Genomic DNA, 15,038 nt, shown 5'->3' with positions numbered 1-15,038 from the left:
CTACGCTTGCAAAATATGTTTGATGATGAACGTGGATGACTGACACCTTTAGGCTCTTTGTTTCAGAACTTATTATAAAATAAGCCATGTTATAATAAGCCAGGTCCATGGTTTTAAATGTTTAATTCTTTCTGTAATTAATATGTTTAATTTTTTCTATAATTAATTGTGTCAAGAGATTCTATTCAGTTCAGTGTGGAATAGATGTTGTAATGTAATGTTTAACATTTTGACTAAATCAATTTATGTTAAAATAAATAAAATTAAAAACAAAAATAAATAAATAAAAATATTAATATAATGTGATGTAACATTTTAATTAGGTCAAAATAAAAATAAAAATAAGAATCCTTATGTGATGGATCTGGAAGAGAATCTAAACAAAAATAATCTTATAGAAGCAAAAATAATCTTATAGAAGTAAAATAAAAATGGCCAATGGTATTTAGAACCCAGGGTATTGACCCATATTAGTCATGTGGAATATAGCCTATTGAAAATGGTAAATTAAACCTACCAAACAAATATCTTGATATGCAAACTTCTTTTAGAGTGAAAAGAGATTTGATCTCTTAAGTAGCAATATAAAGAACCTCCATCAAACTAAAAAAATTAATATCTATTTTGAAATAGAGCTTCCAAAATTTTAATTCAATTATCAATAATTAATAAATGGATGACAAGGATTTAACCTCTATGGAATATCTATAGAATATAATTAGTAGTGATCAAGATAGAGGGATGAGATTTATCTCAAAGGTAGTTATGTCCCTTTTTCTTTTTGATTTAATTAAAAAACTATTATAAAATTAAATTAAAATATAATATATAAAAATATTTTGATGTGAAATGACTTATAATTTTTTAGGATGTGGTATTTATAAACCATGGTCTTGACCTGATATTGTAACAAAGCCTATTTTAAAGTTAAAAATCGGAATAGTAAAGTGTATGTGAACCTCCATGATTAAGAATCTTGTTTTAAATATATGTATACCGTGTATTTAACTCATATATTATTCTTTTTATTCAATAATGATTTAAAATAAACTTTTAATTTAATTATTTTTTAATTTTTTAATTCAATAAAATAAGTCTCTTGATCTCAATATGGATTGATGTTTATCCAATTTTACTCATTTGGTTTATATAACTAATTTATATGTATAACAATATTACAAATACTTTATTTCTTTCTTTTCTTCTTTAAAGGAAAAAAAACTTTACCTTTGTTATTGTAACATAAATCAAAAAGTACAGTGTCACTTGTTAATTTGTCCATGCTTTTAACTTAGAAACATTGCTTACATCAAACTTAGATAAAACCTTCTCTCTCCTCAAAGGATAAAACCTTTCTAACTATCCAAAACCAGCCTTCTTTATTTATTCACATCTACATTGAACTCTTTACGACCACCTTCAGACCACCCGCTTATGATCTTTCCGATCATGTCCCTCACCCCCAAAAATCCATACTCAAAGGCAATCATATATCCCCACTGAATCCATACTATAAGCAAGATTGTTTGGTTTGATTCCGAGCTAACACGTTGGAGCCATTACAGGATAAGACTGACCCAGATCGATTTCGTTCCACACGTTCAAATCCACACATTCAGTCATTAGAGGATAAGGATACTCCCTGACGCTGATGGATTTAGTTCCACACGTTCAGTTTCTGACATCCACGGAAGGGTATTTCAAAATTTGTCCTATGCTTGCAAAATCTAGGATCCTGCGTTTGATATTGATTGAGGACGACTGAAACCTCTAGGCTCGTTGTTTCAGAACCTATTATAAAATAAGCCATGTCCATGGTTTGGGGTTCAGCTGTATCAGTGGTGCAAAAGGCCCAACAGCTTGAGAAGCCACCACTTATATTCACTCTATTTTTGGCATTCATCTTCTTTTGGGTGATCAGGAAGAAGAGAACTCAAGGAATTCCACCCGGCACCTTTGGATGGCCTTTCATTGGGCAGACGTTACAATTTCTGGGATGTCAGAGAAGAGGCAGTCCCCAGGAATTCTTTGACGACCGGACACAAAAATATGGAAACGTCTTCACCACTTCCCTCGTTGGCCACCCGACTGTCGCACTTTGCAGCGCCGAAGGCAACCGCTTCTTGTTCTCCAATGAGAATAAACTCGTGGTCATGTCATGGCCCAGCTCCATGGCAAAATTCTTTGGAAGTTCTCTGCTTAATGCCACTGGAGACGATTCAAAGAGATTGAGGAGAATGCTGATGACGTTCTTGAGGCCGGAGGCCCTTCAGAAATTTGTGGGGCGCGTGGATTCGATCACAAAACAACACCTGGCCGAGCACTGGATGGGTAAGAGTGAAGTGACGGTTTTCCCTCTGATGAAACGCTTGACTTTCTCTCTGGCTTGTGATTTGTTCGCTACAATAAACGATCACGATGATGTAGCCAGGTTTTCGCATCAGTTTATGGTTCTGCTGAAAGGACTATTGCAGATTCCTATAGATCTACCCGGAACGAGATATAGTAACGCCAAACGTGCGGCTAACGCCATTCGCGAATTACTTGACGGTGCTATTCATGAGAGGAAAAATGCGTTGCGGGAGGGAAAGACTTCTACCGATCAAGATCTGTTGTCATTTCTGCTCTCTAATGTGGACGAGAAAGGTGAATCTCTCACAGACGACGAGATTAAGGACAACTTCGTTTTGCTTTTATTTGCAGGTCACGACACTACCAGCTCAACTTTGTCAGTGCTGTTTAAATTTTTGGCAGAGAACCCTCACTGCTATCAACAAGTATTCAAAGGTACTCCAAATGATATGTTCTTTTTAATCAATCCATTGCCATATTAAGTTTTGTCAAAGAAATATGATATTATTAACTGCTTTTATGTTTTACTCGCTGCTATGAAGTAGTATTAAAAGGTATTACAATTCATAGTATTATCGTATTATGTTCATAGTATTCAAAGGTATTACAAATCTTTGTCGTATTATGTTTTGTCCAAGAAATTTAAGCTTATTGATCTATATTAATTGGTTTTATATTTTTCCTTGGCACAATTGAGTGATTGTTAACATGGGATTTGTATTTTTTAGTTGATTTCAAATCCCAATGGGAGACATCTTTGGCCCCCTTTGGCCCCCTGTGATAAAGCTCAAGGAGTAGGCTCCATGCCCTCATATACTTTGGGTGTTTGGTGTTATACTCTGGAATATACTCTTGGTGTTTGGTGTTATACTCGATATACTCTTGGTGCTATAGTTACAATTTTAGTATATTTTTTGGTCAATTTTGTTGTCGAGTCACATGTTTGAGTTATTTGTTGTGTCACATGTTTGAGTTATAAAATATGCATAAGTTGAGTACTTCGTGATTTTTTAGGGTGTTCAATCCATTTTTATTACTATGAAACAAACCAAAACTTAAAAAAATAGACTATATTCATTAAACAATGATTTCATTATCATTATATATAACTTAAGTTTAAGGTCACAAACAAGACAAACATTATATATATATATATATATATATATATATATATATATATATATATAAAACAAGGGACGCCTCTTCATATAGTGATTTCACTGCTAAAATGTATAGAGTTGTACTCCCCTCCTTATAGCATTTTGATTGCTAAAATCTATAGACGTCTACATACTCTAACCCCTTTAGATTTACTTAGTAACTTTAGATGTCTTTTTCCTTTCTCCAAGCATTTTTCCTACCCAATTTTGCCTAAAACCTAGTATGGATTCCTTGGAATGGTAAGGAAGGATTTGTGCACTAAAAATGCATTTTAAACAACTAAAATTCATGACTTAAAAATTGCCAAATTTCTAAGAAAAAAGAAAAAGCATGGAATAGTTACATTGCTTCCATTAGACTTGGCCATAATAATTAATTTGGATGGTGCATCATTTTCAAATTCATGCTTGTGATTTACACAATTAAATTTCTCTGCAAATTTCTACTTCATGTGATCCGAAGATTCTCAATGCTTGGCCCAACAACTCAACCCTAAGCCTTTGCACTACTAACCTCACATGATACAACGATTCGATTTAACTCAATCCCAACTATTCTAAGTCTCTATTGTTGCTTGCAACTCTTGAATTGCTATAATTTTTGGGACCTATTAGATGTCATGGAGCATTTAGGCTAATTAGCCACAATTATACCATCCTAACATTCCCTTCCTTCAACATAACCCCCTAGTTTTTCTTGAGAAATCATCTTGCTCGTAATAAGCTTCAATTTATTATAAATAAACTTTGGTGATGGTTTTATGAATGACGTTATAGACTGAGATAAGTTGGAACCTCTCAATTGTGTTTCTATCCTTGTCTAAAGTGATTAAAGTAAGAAAATTTCAATTGAAAGACTAGAAATTCTTCCTAATATTCTTGATTCCTCCACAATATCCCATACATCTCTACCTACCAAAAACCAATGAGTTTGAAAGAAACTTGTGGAAAAACCATGAGAACGTAGAGATTTTCCTACTTCCATATCTTTAACGGTCTGAGATACTTCATCTATATGGATGGATCTCATAATGATACTTCTACTTAGGCATTAGATGAATTTTAGATAAAAAAATGGGCATCAAAACAAAAATACGTACAAAAAAATCAACTTTTAAAGAACCATTAGGATTAAAGATGATGATGTCATCCCCACAGGTAAAATTCCATTCACATTTACATTTCTCTTTATAGGTTTACCCAAATTTCATTTGTAGACATCAGTTGGATGCATAATAAAATTTTAGATCCAATGAGTATAGACCCTACAGACCCTATATACTTTTGGGTAGACCGATGAAAAAAAAATTTGCAAATTCATGGAAAAACATGTTTCATGGTGTATACTTGTTGGATGTGAAATTTAATTATGAATCCAATGAGTGTCTATGCTTGACATTTGACTAAATCTAAGGACATATGCATAAAATATAATAAAACAAGTAGTTTTATTTCCTTTTCTTTAAAAATCCATAACTCTTATTTTATTATTTTAACTATTATTTTATTAATTTCCTTAGGAGGTCCATTTTAGACCTCAAAATTCCCCTAATGGAGATACCATTGGGGGAATTAAACTTGTTATGAATTGGGTCACCACTTTCCCATTGTCATAGAGCTTAGTCAATAGTTGGTTGAAGTGACGTTTAAGCTCTTGCTCAATGTCTTCGCTAGACACTAATTTGAGAGAAACAATTCGATTCTTGTTCCTTATATTTATAATCGAATTGTGAAAAAAGTTAGTGCCTTTGTCCCATTATTCTCACCAATGAACTCTTGATTTTTGTTTCCAAGGGAATTCTTCTTGCTTGTCTGAGAATCTAATCTCATAATGAAGGTAGGATTATAAGGTTACCAGTTTGTCTAATCTCCCTTCTTGAATCATACTTATCTATAGGGTTTCCATTTATTTTTCTAATTGTTTTTAAGCCTAAAATATGTTCCCAAATACTTTGTTGTCCCTTAAGAAAACAATTTCCTAGTTGTGTAGAAATTGCTTAAGACATTAATTTTTATTATGCATGTCACTTATTTGTATAATTTATCCTCATGTGAAGGACATGAAGGACCTCACTTTTAACCCTTAATATTTAGATGATATGAAAATCTCAAGATGCCATGTCATGCTGGATATAAATGCTATGTGAAGAATGCCTTGATAAATTAAAGATAATATGATGTGTTTGACAGGAACTACTATCTGTAACTTAGAAGAAATATAGAGGAAGGAACTTTAAAAATAGGACTGCTCTTTTAAGGAATTTTAACTTCATTCACATAACTAAACAAAGACCTGCAACTTCATTACCATATTTAAAGAAAGGAAGAAACATGATGACACATAACAGAGAAATTACAAAATCATACCCAACAATGTGTGGAAAACGCCTCATTCTTTCATTAATCATCAATTTATCAAGAATACAATTGCATAGTCTCCAGGTTCTTTAAAATTCAGACCTTTTACCTATAATTTTGCCTCTTTTTATACATCATGGGATAGTTGGTAACTACCAAAACTATCAAACTGCTTAACTACCTTCTAACTGTCTAAAGTAAAAGTCATTACAGAATATTACATTAGAGGGTAAAAGACACCTCATTTTCCTCGAGAAATAAGATAACAAGAAGTAACAAAATTTAAAGTATGATTGGTGATTGTTTCTCGCTGTTTGAATCTGTGGCTTGAGTAGAAGGTCTTGCTGATGCATCCTTGGTCTGCTCTATCATCCATTCTTTGCACTTTCTCCATAATGGTACATTTGACTTTGGTGCTTCCTCTAACTTGTCAAGTGTTATTCTGCAAGTTGTAATCCTACTATAAGTAGGCTTATTTGTAAACAGAGTCTTCACCATCCAGAGAAGCTTAAAATCTTTGTTAAGGTAGTTTACAATAGTGGCCCCCTTTAATACTGTCGTGTTTTCATGATTGTTATCAACTTTTCTCTTTGCCTCAAATAGCAAAGTCTCAATGTCTTCCATGGCAGCAAATTTTCTTATAGATCCCAACAAGAAGGAAGTCCGGCTCTGACTCTTTTATCAAACAGGATATTAAACTTGGAAACCGCTTCCTTCATCTCAGTAATATTCTTCTTTGCAATATTCCTATATATATTTCTAACAATCATTTTGTTAAAATCTATTTCACACGATGTTCTGTATGGCATGTCATGTTCCTTTAGTTCTGCAATAGATTTAGTTAATGAAATCTATCATCCTCTTTGTAAACTTTGATCTATCTAAATACATTTGTTTATTTTTCATGACTACCTCTTCCATCTCTCGAACTAGTACTTTCCCTTTAGATATAATAACAAGAAGTTCCCAAATACCCTTGATAACCTCAATGACTTCATCCCATAGGATTTCTCTGGCTTGAATTAAGGACATATTGCCCTTGTTTTTCTCCTATAGCGTTTTGATTTCATCTTCAACCCTTAGGAGGTCTTCCCTATATTTCTTTGCATTATCCATCTCCCTTCTTGCTTCTTCTTCACTCAAATTCAATAGCTTGCAAGTTGTTTCCAACTCTCTTTGGGCTTTCTTAACATCATGCTCAACCATTTTAAGCTATGTTCCCAACTGTAAAACCTCTGCTACTGGATCATCTGTGTTGGCTAGAATTACTATTGTACAAACATGAGTGTCCACCTGTCATTGCAGCTTGTCCAAAGATTCTTTAAGTAAAGAAACTTCTTCAGTTTTATGCAACACATCCTGTAGGAGCTTCTCCTTTTCATTTTCTACTTCAGCTATCCCTGCAGCTATGGGATGCTCACCTACAAGTAGATTCAACTTCTTTTTCAAAACCCCAATCTCTGACTTGGAAGATTGCAATAATTTTTGAACAACAGGTTGGTCATCAGGATTGACACCTATTTTAATGATGATTTTCTTTAGCTCATCCATCTGAGCATTCAAATCTCTAGAGTTGGCTTTCTCCAACTTTAACTACTGAATTACCTTATTTAGCATTTTTTCTGCCTTAACAGCTACAACATCTGTCTTACATAAATCATTTATGATCAATTGCCCAGTTTCGATGTGCAAATTGATCTTGTCAAGCATTGGAAGCTTGTGAGTGTCAACAATTAAATTCACAGTCTTGAAATTGCTAGTAGACCCCACTGATATTTCAGTAGGATGAGAAAAAGCAATTTTAAGTTGGCTCCTCTCCAAATCCATGGCAGATAGCAATCTAGTTTGTTCAGGAGTTACCTGAGACTCAGCTTGAGCCTCCATATTTAACTTCACCTTCTGATTTCTCTCAGCTATTTGAGCAAACATACTTTGAATTAAAGGAACTTGATTATGAACAGGTTCTTTGGAAGATGGGGAAGCTGGGGCACCTTATATTTCTCCTAATTGAGTCACCAAACTAGTTTGTGCTAAAGACATTGCATCTTGAAGCTTGGTACTTTTTGTTGATTCAGATTCTTCCTCATCCAGATCAATAACTTCCTCTCTAACCCTCTTGACACCTTTTTTCATAATGCCATGGGTTTCAATATCTATCCCGTGAGTGTTTTGCAAACCTCCATTTGCCAATTTCTCTGTTTCAGGTCTACTTTTATGTACAAGGCTAAATATCCATTCTCCAGTCTTCTCTTTGAAATAATTTGATGAGGGTCAGAAGCCCACTCAACCACATGTAAAAGACACATGGCATTCAACAATCTTTCAACCTCTTGGGCAACATGTCTAGTGTTTACAATGAAGGGTCCCACTGCTTTAGGCAACTTGAAGAAAAATCCTTTCTTCATAGGAACAAAATGAACTCGATCTACCTTCAAGCTTTGCCTAATAAAGTCAAGGGCAAAAAGCCTCATTGGCCTAATCTCTGCATGCTCTTCACAGGTGAACCAATCCCCAAATCTCACATCCTTACTCAATTGAAGAAATTCTTGAGCTTTAGGAAGAAAAGTTGGGGGTAGGGTTCCATTCAAGATTTTATAAGCCACTGGAAGGAATAAAGAAGTAAGCTCAAATAAAACACTATCTCTTGGATCACCCCTTATTAGGTCTATCCAGAATACCACTGACTGCTTCTTTTTATTGATATCAACAACATTTAGAGCCAAATTAGAAAAATGTTCAACATTCTAGTATAGAAATAAATAAGTAATGGTTGAAGGAAATCTGAAGGACCCAGTGAGAGGCAAAGTCATAAATTGGGTATTGATAGTATCTACCCAAAATGCTAGAATGTCTAGTACTGTCTATGGCTTCATCATTAAGGAGAAAAATCCCAACACAACTTTATCCACCTACTTGGAGTCTTCTTTTTCCTAGAATCTTGGCAATTACTTGCAAAACGGGTCTTAAGTCAACTACAAATATTTCTAAAGAGAAGAGATTCCCATCTACGGAGAATTGACCAGATTTAGGGGCTAGGAAAGAGGTGACATGAGAAAGTTCTTGAGGAGACACATTATCATAATATGAAATCAGAGATTCTTCATTAAAGGTGGTGTACGTTCAAGACACAAGGTAATTCAAAGCTTCGTGTATTAATTGTGAGGTTACTTGAAAAACACTCTCCCCTGACTGATTCATTACGAAACCTTTCTTGGGGTATATTGCTGAGGCTAGCCATTGAATGAATTCAGGGAATAAATGAGTTATCGAGACAAAAGCAGTTAAAACACCTGACCTAACCATTACCATGAATATAGGAGACTTTTTATGGTTTAGGATGACCTCTTGATACATTCAAAGATGTTTAATTGTGCAGAGGGTATCAGAAATATCTCATTCGACATCCATTAATGGGGTATGGATAACTGATGAGGAACTTTCTTGTTTGGCCATGGTGACTATAGGTGACAGTTGCTGCTGATAGTTACTGATGACAATTGTCGTGACATTTGGTGACTCAGACTGCTGAACTAGATGCAAGGTTTCTTAGTACTAAAACAAAAGATTAATGCAATGGGGTTTTTCTTGTCTTTTATATATATGATAATAAAATGGAGGGAAAACTTGTAATTAATGTAACTAATTAATGGAGTGGCAGATGAGGTGACAGGGTACGGTGGATGGGGTGGATAGTAATGAATGAGGATGGCAGATGACATGGAGGGGATGAGATGAAGTGAAACGATGGGGGTGGCCCGCTGCAGGGGAAACGAGTGTACGAGAGGATCATTGGGCTTGAACCCCCATGACAATCTCAGGTTGTATATCTTAGTTAAATACCTTGACGTCATGGTCAACTATGGGGGTTCAGCTTGAGTGATAACTCGTGCTCGTTTTTCCCTCGCAGAGCACTTTACCCGCTTTGTGAGCCCACACTTTCTTATATCTTGTATTATCACTCAAACTTTAATATATGGGTCGAGGCCCCACCTTATATTGGATTTGAATGCCATAAAAAATAAATCATTGTTTTCAAACTTTCACTTTTTCTTTTAATTTTTAAAACATAATATTTGATTTTTATTTTATTTTTTGTGATAATATGGAAAATGAAATTTAAATGACGATGGATGCTACAACATCTGGCTCCACTTGGGGATAGTGCTTTTTCCATATAAGCACTAAGAACCGCAGATTAATGCCTTCACCTCGGGCATGGAGTCATATACTGCTTTGCCAAATTTAATTCTATGGAATTTGTACAATGAATTGACTCTGGTATCTACAATGACAGGATGCTTGTGCTTCAGAATTGGAAATAATATTTGAGGTATTGCCCATTAACAGGAATCTATAGAGTCTCAGCCTCAAGATTATCTAGGAAGAATGTATTATTTTCCCTTACTTCTATAATCCTGAATGGGCCATACCAGAAAGGATCAAACTACCCATGTTTTCCCTTATCTTCACTTCTAGTATCCCACCTTAACACCTAGTCTCCAGCTTTAAAATCAATTTCTTTGGATTTTCTGTAAAAAATGCCCTTCATTTTTTATTGATACATAATCAAATTATCTCTTACCTTATCTCTGCTCTCACTCAAATCCACTATCTTATGCATCCTTCTTATCAGAGCATTGGGTTCTTCTTTTGCCTCTTGAATCATTACAATCATAGGCTTCACAAGCTGACTAGGAAAAAGAGCTTGAGTTCCATACACTAACTCAAAAGGTGATTTTCTTGTAGACCTTTTTGTAGTCACTCGGACAGCCCAAAGAGCAAACTTTATTTTCGAATCCCAGTCTTTCTAATTCTCTGCAATAGTTTTCTTACGAATTTTCACCAATGTTTTGTTAGTGGATTCAACCAATCCATTTCCCTGAGGATGATAAGATGTTGAATGAGATAAAATGACGTTATATTTCTGACAAAAAGCAACAAATTTAATTGAATTGAACACCCGAGCATTGTCAATTATGATTTTTATAGGGCACCCAAATCTTCTTAAAATATTTTCTTCTAAAAACTTCATCACCATTGGTCATTTGACGTTTTAGTAGGTATAGCTTCTACCCACTTGGTGAAATAATCAGTAGCTGTAAGAATCCACTTGTGTTGTCCACTTGAAGGTGGGTTAATTTCTCCAACAATGTCTAGCCCCCATTATCTGAATGGTTCTTCTATGAAAAATGGGATCAATGCCAAGGGAGCTAACCTATTTTTCTTAGCAAAAAGTTGACACTTTTGAGAGCTTGTGACAAACTTATATATATCACCAAATAAGGTGGGCCAATAAAAGCTTTCCTAGAGGATTTTGTGTGCAGTAGCCTTCCAACTGTAATGTCCACCACATAACTTCTCATGGTAATCTTTAATTGTCTCTATAGATTCATCTTCTATCAAACATAATAATAAAATTCCCACAAGATCCTTCCAATACAATCTTCCCTCCACAATCACATATGGTTGTGCCTTGATTTTTAATGCTCTGTTGACACCTAATCCGAAATGGATGGGTGAACTGGACAGTCATCTAGAAGATGAACTGATCCGTTTTTATTTTTGTATATAAACATGAGTTACCTAATGAATAAGATCACTCAGTTTTCTCTCTTGTTCAATGTGGAGTTACCCTGGCCTGACATGGTATCAGAGCACAGGTCCCAAAATAGTGTAACTCCTGCTGAGAGCTGCTCATACCTGAGCGTTTCTGCCTCTGTCCTTAGACTGCGCACTGTCCTGAGACTGCGCTCCTCTGCCCTGAGCACTGCCAACACGTTTGTTCATATTCCATAATTAAACTAGTGCCTAAACGTTGGTCCTGCACTGCTCTGTCTGACATTCTCTGCGCCTCATAATGTCATCTAATACCTCTGCCCGTTGCTTGTCCAGCTTGTAACCCTCGCACTCCAATCTCTCATATTATGCTTCTTCAAATATTTCTTTGTCAGTACTTCAAATATCTTTTAGAGAAGGCGCTCTCAGAGGTGACAGAAATCTTTACGATTTCTTCTAAACCTCCTAGCCGTTTGAAATACCTTCAAACCTGAGAAAGCTTCTCTTTCTCATGTTCTGCTCCATGAATTCAAATGTTTTTGTCATAGCTCTTGGCGTCGAAGTTATTTCCGGCCGGATCCACAGCTGCCATTTCCTAGTTTTATCTTTTCGCTAAAAAACCCTGGAACGCTGCATTGAAGCTCCTCAATGAAAAGCCTGAAGCATTGATTCGTTGAAGCGTTGATAAGTTGAAGTTCAGTTACCCTGGAACGCTTTTTTGAAGCTCCGTTACCTTGATGCGTTGAATCTATCGTTCAAGACTGCCAACTACGGAATCAACTGTTTCATCATCGAAAGCAACTGGTCAGTCGACTTCTGAATCTACTGCGAGGAGACTACAACAAAAGTAGATGCAAAATTAGACACAAAACTCGATGAAAAACTTGGCACCAAAGGGATACAAAAATGGATGCAAAAAATGATTTTAAAAAGGATGCAAAAGTGGATGCAAGTGTAGGTGCGAAAAGTGGATGCAAATGAGGATGCAAAAGTATGTTAAACAAAATTAGGTGCCAAACTTGATGCAAACCCTAGAACAAAACCTAGTGCAAAAGATGACACAAAACTTGGCATAAAATTTGGTGCAAAACCTATTGCAATACCTGGTGTTAAACTTGGTGTAAGATTTGGTGCAAAACTCAATGCAAATTTTGTGTCAAATTTTGCACCATATTTGATAAATGGATGCAAATAGCACCAAAAATGGGCTCTAGATGTAAAAAAAGAAGTGAAAAGGGATGCTAATCATAGGGATTTGTTGTAGTGGATGGGCCGGTTTCCATTATCTTAAAGATTTTCCTTAGCTCTTGCTTGTTGACACATGAGAGTGGTTTTCTTTGTTTTCGAACAACGAGGTTCACGTGCCTAGTGAGTGCTTAGTGTTACTTGTGTCAAGGTTATTTCACTGCAGAGGGAGAGGGTGAGAGTGAGTCTCAAGTCGAAAGGGAATAGTCCCAACTTTGTTAGAGATGCACAACACAACATAACATGCCCAACTTCCAACGGAGTAGTCCACTCGGATGCAACAGTCACCAACACACAATGAAAGGATAGCAGGTAGCACACCCAACAGAATAGTACACATGAATGTGACGGTCGTTATAACAAGTTTATGAAAATGAATTTGTCCAGTGTCCGAACATAGTTACTAATCAAATTGGAACTATTATGTCAAAATAGGTACTCGAGCCCAAAAATCCCAAAAAAAACATGAAAACAACCCAAAAATAAAAAATGTTTATTCTGCATCACCAATTTTTTTTATGAGTAAATTTTCAATATTTTTAAAAAATAACAGTAAAAAACACTAAAATCCATTTTATTTGGTGCAAAAAATGCCTTGAAATCAAAAAGTGTTGATGCCTCTTTTTTTTCAGGGTACATTTTCAACATTTTTTAATAATTACGTTAAAAATAAAATATCGTGACTCTAAAAAACTTTAAATTTCCAATGATTTTCAAGCATGACATTAACGATAAAATATCCCGTCTTTGAAAAGCCTTAAAATTCCAACGATCTTTAAGCATGACATTAAATTTAAAATATCACTTCTTTGAAAAACCTTGAAATTCCAACAATTTTCAAGCACGGTGCTAAGAAAAAATATTTATAACTATTTTCAACCATAACAGTAAAGATAAAATATCACGACTTAGAAAAACATTAAAATCTTGATAAATTTTCAACCATGGAATTAAAACCAAAGATTATGACTACAAAACAATCTTAAATTTTCAAAATATTTCAAGTATGACATTATGGAAAAATTTTATGACTAAAAACACTTTAAAAATGAACACCTGAATGATAAAGTTATTATACCAAGAGTAATTTTTTTAAAATGCTAAATATATAGTGATTTTGAAATCTTAACCTAAGACAACTTGATACATTGCAAAATAAAAACAAAAATCAACTATCAAATTGACACGTAGTGTAGGTGAGCTTAGCCTATTGTAATGGAAACTTAAAGACCGACCATGAAATTAACACATTGTGGGGCAAATTCGATTCATTATAATGAAGAATTTAAAATCAACTATCAAGTTGCACATAATGGGATTAGGTTGGTAGACAAGCATTGACACAGACGCCACAATATATATATATATATATATATATATATATATATATATATATATATATATATATATGAAAGATACATAAGAAAACAAAAATTCAAATATTGGAAAAAAAAAATAATAAGAAGTAATAAAACATGACAAAAAAAATCAAATATAAAAAATATATTGCAATGACATAAAAACAAACTATAAGATGTAAAAAAAATTAACCATACCATGTAAAATTAAAAAAGAAAAGAAAAAAATAATAAAATAAAAGTAAAATAAAATAAAAACCAAATAAAAAATAAAAAAATTAACAATTAAAAAAAATAATAAAAAAAAAAATATTACAAAAATTAAATAAAACATTAAAAAAAATTAAAAACTTAAAAAAAATAAAAATTCCTAGGCCACCCCGCGGTAGCAAGGGGACGATTCATGACAAAAAAAAAAATTAAATTTCATAAAATATATTAAAAAAAACAAAACAAAACAAAAGAAACCATAAAAATGTTAAAAACAAATCAGAATTAACTTGTAAAAATGAAAAATTCAAGTAAAACAAAAATTAAATAAAACAAAAATAAATTAAAAAATATAAAAAATAAACAAAAAATTAAAATATATACATAGTTTAAGAAGAAAAAAAATTCATTTTAAAGTTAAAAATAAAAAATAAAAACACTATTTTAAAAAATGTTAAATAATTACCAATAATAAAGTAAAATAAATAAAAATAAAAAGAATCAAAACAATTAAGAAAAATAAGTTCAAAATTAAAATTTGAAAAAAACATTAAAACTAATTAAATTAAAAAAAATTCTTTTTTTTAATTGTATTATAAAACCTAAATTATATATATATATATATATATATATATTTTAAAAATTTTAAAAATAAATAAAAAACAAATACACTCCGTCCACCCTCCCCATCCCTACCCTCGGCCCTCCCCTCTCCCCTTGCCTCCCCTTCCCACCCTCGGCCTTCCATCCCCTTCCCACCCTTGACCTTCCCCATCCCTTCCCCCCCCCCCCCCCCCCC

The 15,038-nt window shown here is 33.8% G+C and overlaps 1 protein-coding gene across 1 annotated transcript in view; it reads left to right on the top strand.

Moving 5' to 3' along the window:
* Nucleotides 1-1,734: 1,734 nt before the first annotated feature.
* The window catches only part of LOC149163754 (cytochrome P450 716B2-like), a 145,561-nt gene continuing 132,257 nt past the window's right edge, over nt 1,735-15,038 (top strand). Inside the window, exon 1 of the mRNA XM_089431851.1 lies at nt 1,735-2,787. Coding sequence (XP_089287977.1) covers nt 1,809-2,787 — 979 coding nt within the window. The 5' untranslated portion in view covers nt 1,735-1,808. The remainder of the gene's footprint in view (nt 2,788-15,038) is intronic.

The sequence above is a fragment of the Pinus tabuliformis genome, chromosome 5_1, assembly GCF_031772625.1.
Source record: "Pinus tabuliformis cultivar Carrire ecotype Pingquan chromosome 5_1, CPIR1, whole genome shotgun sequence".
Classification (NCBI taxonomy): domain Eukaryota; kingdom Viridiplantae; phylum Streptophyta; class Pinopsida; order Pinales; family Pinaceae; genus Pinus; species Pinus tabuliformis.
Note: the sequence above shows the minus strand (reverse complement) of the source record. Positions and strands in the feature narration are given on the sequence as shown.